The sequence below is a fragment of the Larus michahellis genome, chromosome 4 (genome assembly GCF_964199755.1).
Source record: "Larus michahellis chromosome 4, bLarMic1.1, whole genome shotgun sequence".
In the NCBI taxonomy this organism is placed as follows: domain Eukaryota; kingdom Metazoa; phylum Chordata; class Aves; order Charadriiformes; family Laridae; genus Larus; species Larus michahellis.
Window position 1 is genome coordinate 11,952,733 of NC_133899.1, and position 12,698 is coordinate 11,965,430.

Genomic DNA, 12,698 nt, shown 5'->3' on the forward strand with positions numbered 1-12,698 from the left:
GTATCTCATGCCTTCCCACAGGAACTTAACTGTGACCATAAACACATGAAGCCGTTATATGTCGTCAATAACAGAGATAGCTCTGTATTTCAAAACCAATTCATTGGTTTTGTATATATCCTCTACTAAGGAACTGTTCCGTACTAAGTTATGTTCACGCCTGTATGCTATTAGATTATGCTGGCTCTTAAAAGTCTGATCGTAAGGGTAAAATCTCAGCCTTCGTTTTAATCGGTAAGCTGTTTAGCCTGTACAGTTGAAAAGAAAAACGTGAAATTGTGACACATTATTACTGATGCAACAATATATCTACAATTTTGCAGATGATATAAAATTTTACTTTTGTAAGGACTGTTAAGTAACTTCTAGTCGGTAACACTGAAGCCTGTTCAGTGGGAAGGAGGGTAAAGCTTTCATTACACAGGTGATTAAAATAAGAAGGGGGCAAGAGGACTGACTAGCCCCTGCAGGGCACACCCACTGCAGTAAGCAAAGTGTATATTTCTGTCTCACCTCTCTAGTCACCCATGTGACTTGTGAGCCGTAAACTGATTTATATCTCACAAAGTATCACTCATACGTAATACTAATATTAGATAAAAAAAGGATTAAAATTTGCTGAAACTTGTATTCAAGTCTGAATACCATTTAAACACATCGTATTGTGGCATTACAGATGTGTCTATTCGAGCAAGGCAAGCACGGGAAAATAAGACTAAAGAAAAGTTCAGAGAACTAAAACAAGAAAACTGGTCTCTGAAGAAGGCATACCAGGCTATGGTCCAACAATTTGAGAGAACAAAGCAGCAAACAGAAGAACAGCAATTAAAGCTGAAGAGACTAGAACAAGAAAACAGAAGACTTAAAGAAGCCGCAGAGAAATCACACAGAGAAGGTGGGAGAAACATAGAAGCTATTCTGTTGTTAACTTATTTTATTTTTCTAATTTCTTACAGCCTACTTCTGCAGTAATAGGTTTCCACTCATTGATTTGAGCAAGTATCTATGCAGAAGTAGTTTCTGAAGAGTATTTTCTATATTTGTAGAAATTTTGTCAAGGAATAGTTACATGATCATGAAAAAATTTTACTTGGTTGTTTGAAATTTAATGTTTTTTTGTTAGTAATTTTTCATTCCATTACAGTATTTTGAGAAAAGTTCTCTTATGATTCTAGCTTATTGAGTTGGGTTTTTTCCTTACAATTTACAAATTATTTTGAACTCTTCTTGAATTTTGATCAAACTTTCTTGTTGGATATTTATTTTAATAGAGGAGGCTGCAGAATTACTTTCTCTCAGACAACAAGCACAAGAACTGGTAGATGAAAATGATGCTTTGAAAATGACGATCCATCGTTTAAACGTAGAATTAAGTCGCTATCAAACTAAATTCAGGCCCTTGTCCCAAGAAGAGGTGAGAATCTTGTTTATAAAGGCAGTTTGTACTGAAATGTCCCATTCCCATTGTCCTTTCATTTGTCTTTGAGTTTTTAAGACTATTTTCTCCAAATTTGCCACAAAGTCTACAAATGGCATAGGCTTTGTATGAAATTTATAGTTAAGTCTAACTTCTTAAAGTTAGACTTTCTCTACCTTTAATTATTATACTAAATAAGATAGTGACCTTCCAGCTTTGTGGACTTCATTGAGTGTGTGTTAAATATGCAACATACGTAGCTAGAAACATAAGCTGGTTTGAGGTAATAGCTGTAGATGCAGTGGACAGTGGTTGGTGCTTCAAAAAGCAGGAAATAATTTCAGTATCTTTTTAAAAATCTACTTTAGCATCTAAAACTGAAAAGTTTACCCGTGAAAGGACCACCACCACCATGGCTGGTAAGTAAAAGAGTATCTTCACTTATCTGTCCATTCCTTTCTAAGTAAAGTAATAGAATTCCTTTACTGGAAACAAAATACTGAGGGTATTATTTAGTTACTCTGCTGAACTATCACATTCTACTAGTAGAATATTTAAGTTTGTTGCATAAAAAGATGTAAGTCAGAACTTTGCAATGAATGTGTGCAGCTCCAGTTTAATTTACAGTTCAGTTACAGACTGCATATAATCACCAACTTTGAACTACTGAATGCAAATTAAGTAGAAGCACTGTTACCCTGAGACTTGTAAATACCATCTTCACTTAGTATTGTCCAGCATATAGTTTAGTTAAAGGAGAAGCTTCAGCATCTGTTGCTTAATTGTTAATCTTCTGTTGTGATTATTTTTAAGATGATGCTAAAAGAAAACAGCGTTATTTCAATGATTCTGATGGTAGGAATGGTCATGGATCTACTAGTAGCCTATGAACTTCTGGCAAGGAGAAGGCAAATAGTCTGTGAAATTGAATGCATCTGTAATATGTGAAACAATTTCTCCTTGAAATGCTAATCAGATTTTAAATTTTCCTTCTTCATTGTTATTCAGAACTATAAAGAAATAGGAACGTCCTCCATCTTCTCTGTCTTTCTAGCTATAATATCCAAGAATCACATATGTATGTATTTAAAGATGCAGGTTTGAGAGTGTAAAAAATCCTTTCCCATTTACTAATGAATCTGGGATAAATTTGATTATTATTAACTGTATTCACTATAGTGTCTCAGCTTGGTATTGGTATTTGTATTTGCATCCACATTCTGCTGTTACATATACTGATAAGTAATAGCTGCTTTTTAGTGAAGTGGGCAAGTGCAGCATCCAGCCTTGTCCTTTCCAAAGCTTGCTCCTAAAGCGGTGATATTAAGTGCTTTTGCAGCATCGTTTTGCATATGGTGGTCTGCATGCTTGTATAAATCCTGCACTTTTGTCTGCAAGACATATTCAAAAACCCTTAATAGCTTTTTAAACTAGCAATATATAGCAAGAAAAGTAGTAAAAAATATTGATATTATAGTTTGTAATTGATATATATGGATTGATTTTTTAATATTTTTTTTGAAGTTGGATATGAAGTATTTGTCACCTCTTCTGTTAGCGTATGAAGACAGAATACGAGAAAAGGAAGATTTATATCTTGAACATGAGGCAAGTTGCCATTTAAAGAAAATGTACTTCTACACTAAAGCAGAAATAAATTACTTGAATTTTTTTTAAAGGGATTTGTCAAAGCTGTTTTCTGCCTAAAATTAAAAGTGACTTTATTTTACTTTTACATGCATAGTTATTGTGCTGTCTTATCCTACTTGGCTTGCTTGTTTTTATCGGCCTGTTCAGATGTAGAAGCGTGTACACTGAGACGTACAAGAATTCTGCTCTCTGCATAGAGTAAACCTTAAACACAGTCAGTGGTAGACAGGATTTACTATTGTCATTTATAACGGGGATGGAGGGCCCTGTATAGCTGCTCTTCCAGTTACAGGCCTGTGGATTTTGTGGTAGAAGAATATTTATTTGTAGTTATTTAAAGGAATGGGTACTCTGTTTGCTCTTCAGAAGTATTTTTTTTGTCACCAAATCTTTGAAAAATGGTGATTTGCTTCAGAGCAGAACTCCCATAGCTTTTCAAAATAATTTATTATTTCCCTCAAAAACTTCAGCCGTAAAATGAGCAGAAAACATAGAGGGTTTTATACTACTGTAATTTCACTGTATTGTCCTACCATGTTCAAATTCATGTCATTCATACTGAAAATGTATAGTACTATCTAGTAATTTCCAGAATTCAATTTTTTAAATCCATAATTTCTTTTACAACTCGCTTAATTTAAATGACTTGGCAAAAGTGTGACACAATTCAAAAATCTATATTATTTTTAATCAAATATTACTAGATTGATGAGGCAATTTAAAAGTTAATAGACACACCTGAATTAAAGGTGAGTGAGTATTGAGATAATACGCTGTTAACAGAAGAAGGCACCCAGGCATGTACATTTATAAAAGTTTTATTGATGTAAAAATTAAAACAAAATACTTAACCTCTAAAGAATTTTATGTGGAGTCCTTTGTCTTCCAGGAGGATATGAAGAATTTTAAAGTACGAGTTGAAGAGTTGGTGAAGGAGAATGAAGACCTGCATGAGCAATTGAATAAAAATAACTTTATTACCCCTACAGAATGGCAAGTTATATTACTAGAAATTAATTTAAAAGCTACTCATTATTTTGCTTGTTGCATAAGATCACAGATCTTAAGGAAAGATCTTGTTCCCCTCAAGCAAATTATGTTTTGCTGAAGAGTTAATAGGGTCATGATTATGTTTTGTTGGAACAATGCTGATCTGCAGTGTGTGAAATAATTTTGGAGTAAAGATTAAATAGTTGCAGATTAAATAGTGCTGTTTTACTCCTGAAGCCCATGTAATTCTGTCCCAGACCTTGTAGGTTACACGTTTAACTTTTACACTTCCACTAGTAGTAGGAATGTGCCAGTCTTGACCAGCCTAATCCTGCTTTTGTATCAATTTTTTAAAATTTTGTTTCAGAACGTAGCCTCCTGGTGCCGGGCATAGCTGAGGCTGAGGACGTAGCTTGGTAGAGTGGGAGACGTTCCTTATGCCTAAACCTGTTAATGAAATACGATCTTAGTGCTATCAATTTGAAAGTTGCAGTTTTACCTGGAAAATTATTTTGTTCTTTGTTTAAAATTGCTATACTTCAGAGACTTGCCCAGTAAGATCCACGATCCATTTTCCTCAACCTTAACTCCAGCCTCCATAGTTTTGATGGGAAAAAAACTTCCATTATTTCTTCCAGCTGGTAATGCTTAGCGTCTTACATCAGCACTGACCTTCCTGTCACAAGCAACAAATGTATTTTGTCACTCAGTTTGCATTTCATGCACATGAACAAAGTAGATACACCTGGTGTTAATTACTGTCATCAGAAATCCTTGGTAACAGTCTATTTTGCTACTTTGTTTGGGTTTAGGCTACTCTTGCTGATTGATTTATGACAACTCTTGACTTTAAATTGGTGTGATATCATCTGACACTTGTCCTGTATTTCTACTTCCATTCTGGCTAATACTTCTCAACTATTTTAAGCTATTACTAGAACAGCAAGTAGTTTCTTAAGCTTTGGTGAACATCAGAAAGATTGGTATTGGTTTTCTTCAAAGCTGAATTAATACTAGTTATAAAGCAGAATTAAGTTCTCTGCTCAGCATAGTTCAGTTTAAACACCCATCTTCTGTACAGGCCCATAAAACACACTGGTAGTATTCTTCCAGACATCAAAGCCAAGTAAATCCAAATCCTATCCACGAATTTATGGCATGTTTTGAAAAGAAATTTGGTTCAGTTAGTAGTAACATAGCTGTCTCCTAATCGTCTGGCACCATTATGTAGCTTTCATTCTCTCATATGACAGAACTCTGAGAGAGCTGGGACTGTTTGGCCTGGAGAAGAGAAGACTCAGGGGTCCCTTCCAACCTCAGCCATTCTGCAATGCTACAATTTTAATTCACACATACATATTTTTCCTTCTTCTATATGGAATTTTTGCTTTAGTTAGTCAAAGATTTTAAACGTTATTTAAAATAATTAACATTTTGAGGGGTGTGAGTTCATGTCTCTCATAAGCTTGAGTCCTGACATTGCTTTCAACGAGGGTTTTTGATTTGTTTTTTAAAGAGGTTCAAATATGATTTTATAAGTTTACACTGCTGGAAGTCAGTTGTGTTTTTTCTTTGGACATAAATCAATGTTTGAATTTTATTTTATTTATAAGCCGGTTGTCATTGCAGGCAGCAGCTGCAAACTCAGGCCAAGCTTGTCTTGGAAGAAAATGGATTGTTGATGGAGCAACTCGAAATTCAACAAGCTAAAGCAAGAGATAGTCACAGACAACACGTTCAAGAAGGTAAAGTGCTTAAGTTGCTAGTCATTTGAACTACACCAAAGATGGTACTGCAAGTTTGGGGTTTTTGTTTGTTTGTGGAGGATTTTTTGTTTGGTTTGTTTGGTGGTTTTGCGGGGGTTTTGATTTGGTGTTTTCTTTGCAACTTCATATATGCCTAACAAAGCATCACTGAATGCAGGTAATACTAATATGAGATCAAGCTCTGGATGTCAACTGATACTGAAAAGAATTGTCAGTATCACCTATTGACACTATACAGCATACTCCATTTTGACCTGCTTCCTCTGAAAAAGTGACAAGAACTGTTAAACAGCAATGCACTCATTTTCATAATTTAAGAGCACTTTAAACTTTACAGGTTGGTATTTGTGAGATATTACTTGCTTATTTAAATGTTCAATTTAGAATTTGTAGGGTTTTTTAATTTTCTGCTTTGTCACTAACATTTGTCACTTAATATAGTTAGTTATAGCATAAGTAGTAGTATTTGATTTTACACTTTTATAGTTTGAATCTGCTTAAATTTACATGAACAACTAGGAAGCAACATTTACTGGTTTAGTTGGAGTTCCACTAAGTGGTTGTATTAGTTCTGCTGTACCCAGTTTTGTGTTTTTTTTTTTCTTCTCCCAAAAGCTTCAAAATTGACCAAACAGATAATAACCTTAGAAGGTAAGAAACAGAGTCAAGACGAAGAGATAGCAGAGTACCACAAGCAGTTGGAAGCTTTGCGTTCTACTTGTGAAGAGCTGAAAGCCAAACTGAATAGCAGAATAGCAGCAGAAGAGCACTTTGCTTTGGTGAACGATTTAAAAAGGTATGAGTTTACATATGGTGCACAGAAAAACAATTCTGCAAAGCATTCACATGAGCAGGGCTGCACACACGTCACTCTAGGTAGGAGGCGAGTGGAAAGGTAGGCCGGTAATCTAGGAAGGTAACTACCAAAGTACAAAGAAAGGTAAAGAAATATTTCAAAAATCCTGTCTCACTTTTTATAGATAATTAAAACTACAGAAGGAAATCCCAGATCTAGAGACATCGGTAGAAGCATTTCTACCATAGAGTACGTACTTCTAAATGTACCTTTTTAAATAGTAGACGAGGAGGCATTAAAAATACCACTTTTGTCAAATCTGTTTACTTCTGTGAACACTGTATATAAAACGTTCTCATTCTTCTGTTCCCATTTTTGGGGAAATGTCTGAAGGATCCTGAAATTCTAAACTAAAAATACTAAGTTTCTTCAGTCTTTACAATATGGAAATAACACGAAACAGCACAACACAAAAGTGCTGTCATGCAGCATAGTCTGTAATGTTTTTCTAAAGGCGTTCTGTAAGTTTGCTTGCTTTCAAGCCGTAGGATAGTGCAAGTTACTGTTTCTTGGTACAGTGCCTTCCTGAGAAGTTCTCAGACCTTGTTTTTCGGCACAGCTAGTAATTTCTTTGAAAAAAATCAGGAAGGGAATACATTTGGAAAATATAGGATATTTTTATAATTTAAATTCTGTTTCGGGTGCAGTCAGGACAGATTATTTGAGTAGCCTGTATTATCCTTCATTCATGATTTGATATGTCATGAGATTGTAATACCTCTCTCTGATGTCACCACTGAACATTAAGCATTCTTGACGTATCTTTTTCATACCTTCAACATGGGTATCTTACTGTGACTTGGCTTTTAAGTGAAGTAGGCATAGGCATCTAGGCATGACTCCTCTTCTACACTGTTGGTTTTTGTAGCCATTTACAACAGGAGCAGGAGAAAAAGCGCTGCGAGGTGGAAGATCTAATGGGAAAGATAGCATCTCTGCAAGCTCACAACAAGAAACTGCTTTTAGAGAAAAATAACTTCATGGCTGACAACAAGATCCTGGAAACTGAGATGGAATTGACACAAAAGACAAACAGGTCATATGACATTCTCATTTTCTTAAATAGAAGTACTTGTATGTCTAAAAATAACTGCAGAAATATCTGTAAAAATATTGTCTGACATCCCACATTGTGTAATTTCTACCTATTAAAACATATATATATATAACCTATAAAAACCTACCTACCTATAAAAAACATATTTCCTTAACACATCTTTGTGACATCTGAAGGCCTGGTTGTCAAGGAGCTTTGCTAAGCTTTATATGTTTTCATGCACACTTTTCTATGCCTACGTGCAAATGAAGAATATATCTTTAATGCTAGTAGTTAGCTATAGCAACTACTATCATTTGTGTACTCACCTGAAAAATGGGGTATTACACTATTTGCAGACCTTCTCGTGTACCCAAGTGGTTCAGAGTTGGGCTCACAATACTTTTAAAAGTAAAACCAATATTATTGTTACATTTCTTAAGAAATATGAGCTTGTAGCCATTGCACAAGTTATTCTTTTGAATCATTGTTACTGTTGTTATTCACACAATATACTGTAAAGAAAAACAGTCCCCAAAAGTGGGAAATGATACTTTTGGCATTGCAAATATTTTGAGCCATTGCATCTTTAACAGTAAATTTGATTGACTGATACTTGTACAAATTGATTTGCATATGCAATGCAGGTTCTCTTAATGCCATTATTAATTCCCAATCTGAAGATTTTAATTTTTCTGTTAATTTTATAGACGATTAAAGAAAAAAATAGGTCTTCTGAAACTGCAGTTGGAAGAAGCAATGGAAAAAGAAGTTGCAGCCCATCACTATCTAACAAACCTTATTGGTTTGGTGGAGAAGATAGCTCAGGAACGTGACCATCTTATTTTTTTGGTAATTATCTTTAAATAATTAATATGACTTAATTGATATTTCACACAGTTATCATCCTACTGGCACAACTTACCGTTAAATTGAATTGTCAAAAAAGAAAACTAAAATTTCAGTTTAAGGATTTAGCTATTTAAATAGACTTTTGCAAGTAGGATAGGAGCAGCAAAAGATTATTTTCTAGAAGAGTGGTTAAAGGCAAGTACCCTAATTTCTGGAGATAACATAATTAAGCCTTAACTCACATCAGCCTTAGGGCCTGCAATGGTATATATCAAGTTTAAAAGAATTTTGTAACCTGATTTTAGAGATTGGCTTCGATTGTTGAAGCTACATGTATTGAAAAATAGCATGCAATCATAAATTTTTAATATGCGTTTCTGAATCTAAAGGTAAGCTATATCTTTGAAGTGATCTGTATGAACCTGCTGCTATGAATGTACACGCACGTTACCGCTCCTTTTTGGCAAGCAGTCATTTTGACAGGCTGGTTGAGAGTTCTGGAACAACTTCTGTTTAGGGGAAGTGTCTGGAATGGAAGTTACTGGACTTCTTATGGGCACACTCATTTCCTTTACAAGATCTTGGACACAATTTCAACTTCACATATTGTTACTCTGTCTTCAAATTGGTCCTAGAAACCATTTTGCAAAACTTTGTTAAAATAAAGCTTCTTTTGCTTCTGTTGTTTACGTAGTAGACAAAGGTGGTCATCAGTGTTGGGTAAAAAGATTCTACAGCAGTTAATTCCTAATTCTAGAAGAAGAACTATAGTCATCCAACTCAAATCCTCGTCCACTGCAAACTGAACTTTAGGATTGTGAAAACTAGGCACAGTAAACGTCTCCTAGGCATTAGGGGAACTGGTTCTTATTTCTCAGTCTCTCATATATCTACTTTCAAATATTCAGCATACCACATAGAAATATTACAGAGATACAGAATCACCTGGAAGTACAAGATGTGTCATTTGGCTTAATAATACCCTCGTAGATGTTCAGAACACTTTTAGCAGTAAAAGCCTACTGTTTCAGAAGATGTCTTAATATAACTTTAATCACCACAAGGTAGTGTAAACTCTGTCTTTGCAAGTGTGCAGTATTTGACATCATATTTTTCCCTTCTGAAACCTGCACCTGTTTTTCTTTAGACAGGTATAAATGGATCCAGCAATTAGAAGCCAGTCCTGTCACGCAAAACAGAATCTCTCTTTTCCTTTTGGGCCACATTCCCTTGTGTGTGTGTATGATGATGATACATACTTACTTGCCATCCATTATTTCTCTATTTTGTGGCTTAGATCCTAACGAGCGTGCAAATCTTGCTCTTTTTCATGAATTCACTGTGTCTAGGCTGACAGCAGAGGTACTCTGAGACAAACTTTTCTACTAGTCTAGTATCAGTAAAACCTTTAAATATCCAGTTTACTTTGCTGCCTAGTAGAGCTGAATCAGAACAACCTGTTCCTACTTTTAATCGCTGAACTTAAAACCCACCTTGGCAGAAAGTTAAGACCGCAGGTATCTTGTAGTTAGGTAATCTGATGAGGTTGACTAATGGGAAGGCCTAGAAAACAAAAAAAAATTAATTAGAGCCAGACCCTAATGGTTATGAAGAGCCACTACTGAGCATGACACACAATTAAAAATGTATTCCTGTTCCCCCACCTCAAAATTCAGTAATGTCAACTTTATTTACTCAGTTCAGCTACTGCTAGTACCCTAGCCTTATTCTTTTTTAATTAACTAATTGAATTAAAGTGTTAAAATCCATTTTATGCAGATTTAATCCAGAAGAACAGGGAGAACAGAATAAGAAACTAGCCTATATTCTTCCCTAATGAGGATTTTAAAACAATAAATTAAAATGGGTAGTAACCCATCTCCACAAAAACAAATGGATAGATTTAAATTTACTGTTTCCAGGAGTAGTGACAGCTTACCGATAAATCCAGTAAAACAGCAGCAACAAATCTATTTAGAACAATTTGAATAGTGCAACACTGATGCTGAACTGTAACCCTGAGTTAGCAGCTGTCAAAGTGACTCTGGGATTGTATGCCTCAGCTAGCAGACAGTAAATCAAAACGTCCCTGACTGAGCACGATGGTGACAGACTGCAGCCATGCTGTGAAAGGAGACATGCCTCTGGAGTGATACGGGTAGTTCACGGTGGTCAGACAGTGCTGATCCCCAAACCTTGTTATTCCTCTCTTGAATGCTTCCAGTGGATTTAACAGTTGAAACCTCTTATAGTTTTAAGATTATTTCGTTGTTTACAGCTTATACAGCTTTTGTTTTGTTTACTTCTTATATTTGAGAGAGAACATAGTGCTTATGAAATGATGGAAACAAAGACAGAAGCATTTCATAAGCCACACGTCAGATTCCTTGTCTGAACCCCGGCCAATTTCAAGGGCTCTTTTGGGAGCAGACTACTCAATCTGACCCAGAAGGGTGAGACTCATGCATAGGAACGGCATCCCTAAATACACATGCGTGCGTTTGTCAAAGAATGTGCAGGATTGGTTGGGTTTACAACATCAGTAGCTATGATCCCTTCAGAATAAAACCTTTTCAAGTTATTACTTTGTTAGTAAGGTAGTATTTGCAGTCACTTGACAAATTATTAAGTAGCCATTATGAAAATAATTTTCAGGATTCTTTTTCTATCTTGGTTCTCAGGCTATTGTAGCTCAAAACAGAATAGCTTTTTTCTTCAATGTATGTATTTTGCCTGCCCTGTCTAAAGTAACGATTACATTTAGTTATGTATACTATATGTTTGCAGGCCAGATGTTTGGAAAATGAGAATCATGGTGTTCTTAACAAAATTGTAGAAGGCAGTCTACGCTTAGGAAGACTGGAAGAAAAAGTGAAGGTAAGCTGTATTCCTAAGCTAAATATTACCTAAAACGTTTTGGTTTTTAATGAGAAAAGTCAGTACTTAATCTGTGTCAGTGTTTTTATGAGACGTGGATTATTTTTATAAAGAGATTTTTAAAAGCATAATATTTCATATGGCTGTAGGGTAAGAGGTTTAGAAACTCAGAGGACGTTCAAACGTCTAGCCTAATTAGGGAACACGTTGTAGGTTATCTTCACAACTGTCTAAACAAATACAAAGCAGAGTGTGCAGTTGCAGTATAACAGGGTATAGCATGAAATATATTTGAAAATGTTATGTTTTAACATCTTTGGTACTGCTGTAATTGCTTTTACTGTAAACTCAAAACAGGAAGGAGGATATCTGGCATATTGGTTTATATATATAGAAAGTAATACGTGCTACTTTCAAAAGCTGTTTTGTACTAGGTCAAGCTTGTGCATTTCAACCAAAATCCATAGTCCCCATACATTGTACATTTCCAGTCAAGTCGTACGCTGCTATTCCTGCATCAAGTGACACAAACGTGCACCACTCTGTTAACAGAGCCCAGCTCCTTCTGCACTTTCCTTCTAAGGATCAACAGCCCAGAATTAGCAACAAAGAAAATTAACCAAATCATAGCTGTAAGGACAGAGCAGTAAGCTGAAAAATAGCTAGAATTTGAACCTTTCATAAAATACCTAAATGCACGAAAGACTACCATAAAAGAATTCTCTAATTATACTAATACAGCTATAAAAAAATTTTAGCCATTTTTCACCCTCATTCGCGTCTGTCTAAATTTAGAAAACATCTCTCCTACCAAGACAGTGTCTTCTATTCTTAAATACAGATTTACTGCAATTTAATAGATCTGTGACTACTATAAGGGATAGAGAAGAGACTTGCATAAAATTAAGAATATTTATATGCAGTGGATTTTAAGTGCAAAACTAAATAAAACAAAAAAATCCTTCTTAACCCATCAACTGTTAATGGAAATTAGAAAAAACAGCCTGTAAATAAAGTTCTTAAATATTGCTGTTTCTATTTGGCAAAAGTAAGACTAATCTACTTGCAAAACCTTTTTTGTTTTTCGTCAGTAAACCAGAGGGCTAAACAGTCGCAAAGCACCTTAAAATATCATACACTTCTTAGTTATCGTATTAATTGAACTTTGCTAAAAGCTAGTATCGTTTATTTCTTTGCTGAAAGCACCTTAATTTCTTAAACACCTCCAGTCAGGTAATCCACTTTTCTAAATAA

The 12,698-nt window shown here is 35.0% G+C and overlaps 1 protein-coding gene across 6 annotated transcripts in view; it reads left to right on the plus strand.

Moving 5' to 3' along the window:
• The window catches only part of CEP89 (centrosomal protein 89), a 37,013-nt gene that overhangs the window by 8,925 nt on the left and 15,390 nt on the right, over positions 1 to 12,698 (plus strand). For 5 of the 6 annotated variants that reach the window (XM_074582977.1, XM_074582972.1, XM_074582976.1 and 2 more), the window contains 10 exons: positions 677 to 895; positions 1,272 to 1,414; positions 1,786 to 1,836; positions 2,942 to 3,025; positions 3,957 to 4,064; positions 5,691 to 5,802; positions 6,439 to 6,619; positions 7,548 to 7,715; positions 8,426 to 8,567; positions 11,355 to 11,444. In XM_074582977.1, coding sequence (XP_074439078.1) covers positions 677 to 895; positions 1,272 to 1,414; positions 1,786 to 1,836; positions 2,942 to 3,025; positions 3,957 to 4,064; positions 5,691 to 5,802; positions 6,439 to 6,619; positions 7,548 to 7,715; positions 8,426 to 8,567; positions 11,355 to 11,444 — 1,298 coding nt within the window. Of the gene's footprint in view, positions 1 to 676; positions 896 to 1,271; positions 1,415 to 1,785; positions 1,837 to 2,941; positions 3,026 to 3,956; positions 4,065 to 5,686; positions 5,803 to 6,438; positions 6,620 to 7,547; positions 7,716 to 8,425; positions 8,568 to 11,354; positions 11,445 to 12,698 lie in introns of all 6 variants that reach the window. The other variant, XM_074582973.1, reaches the window with a different exon arrangement.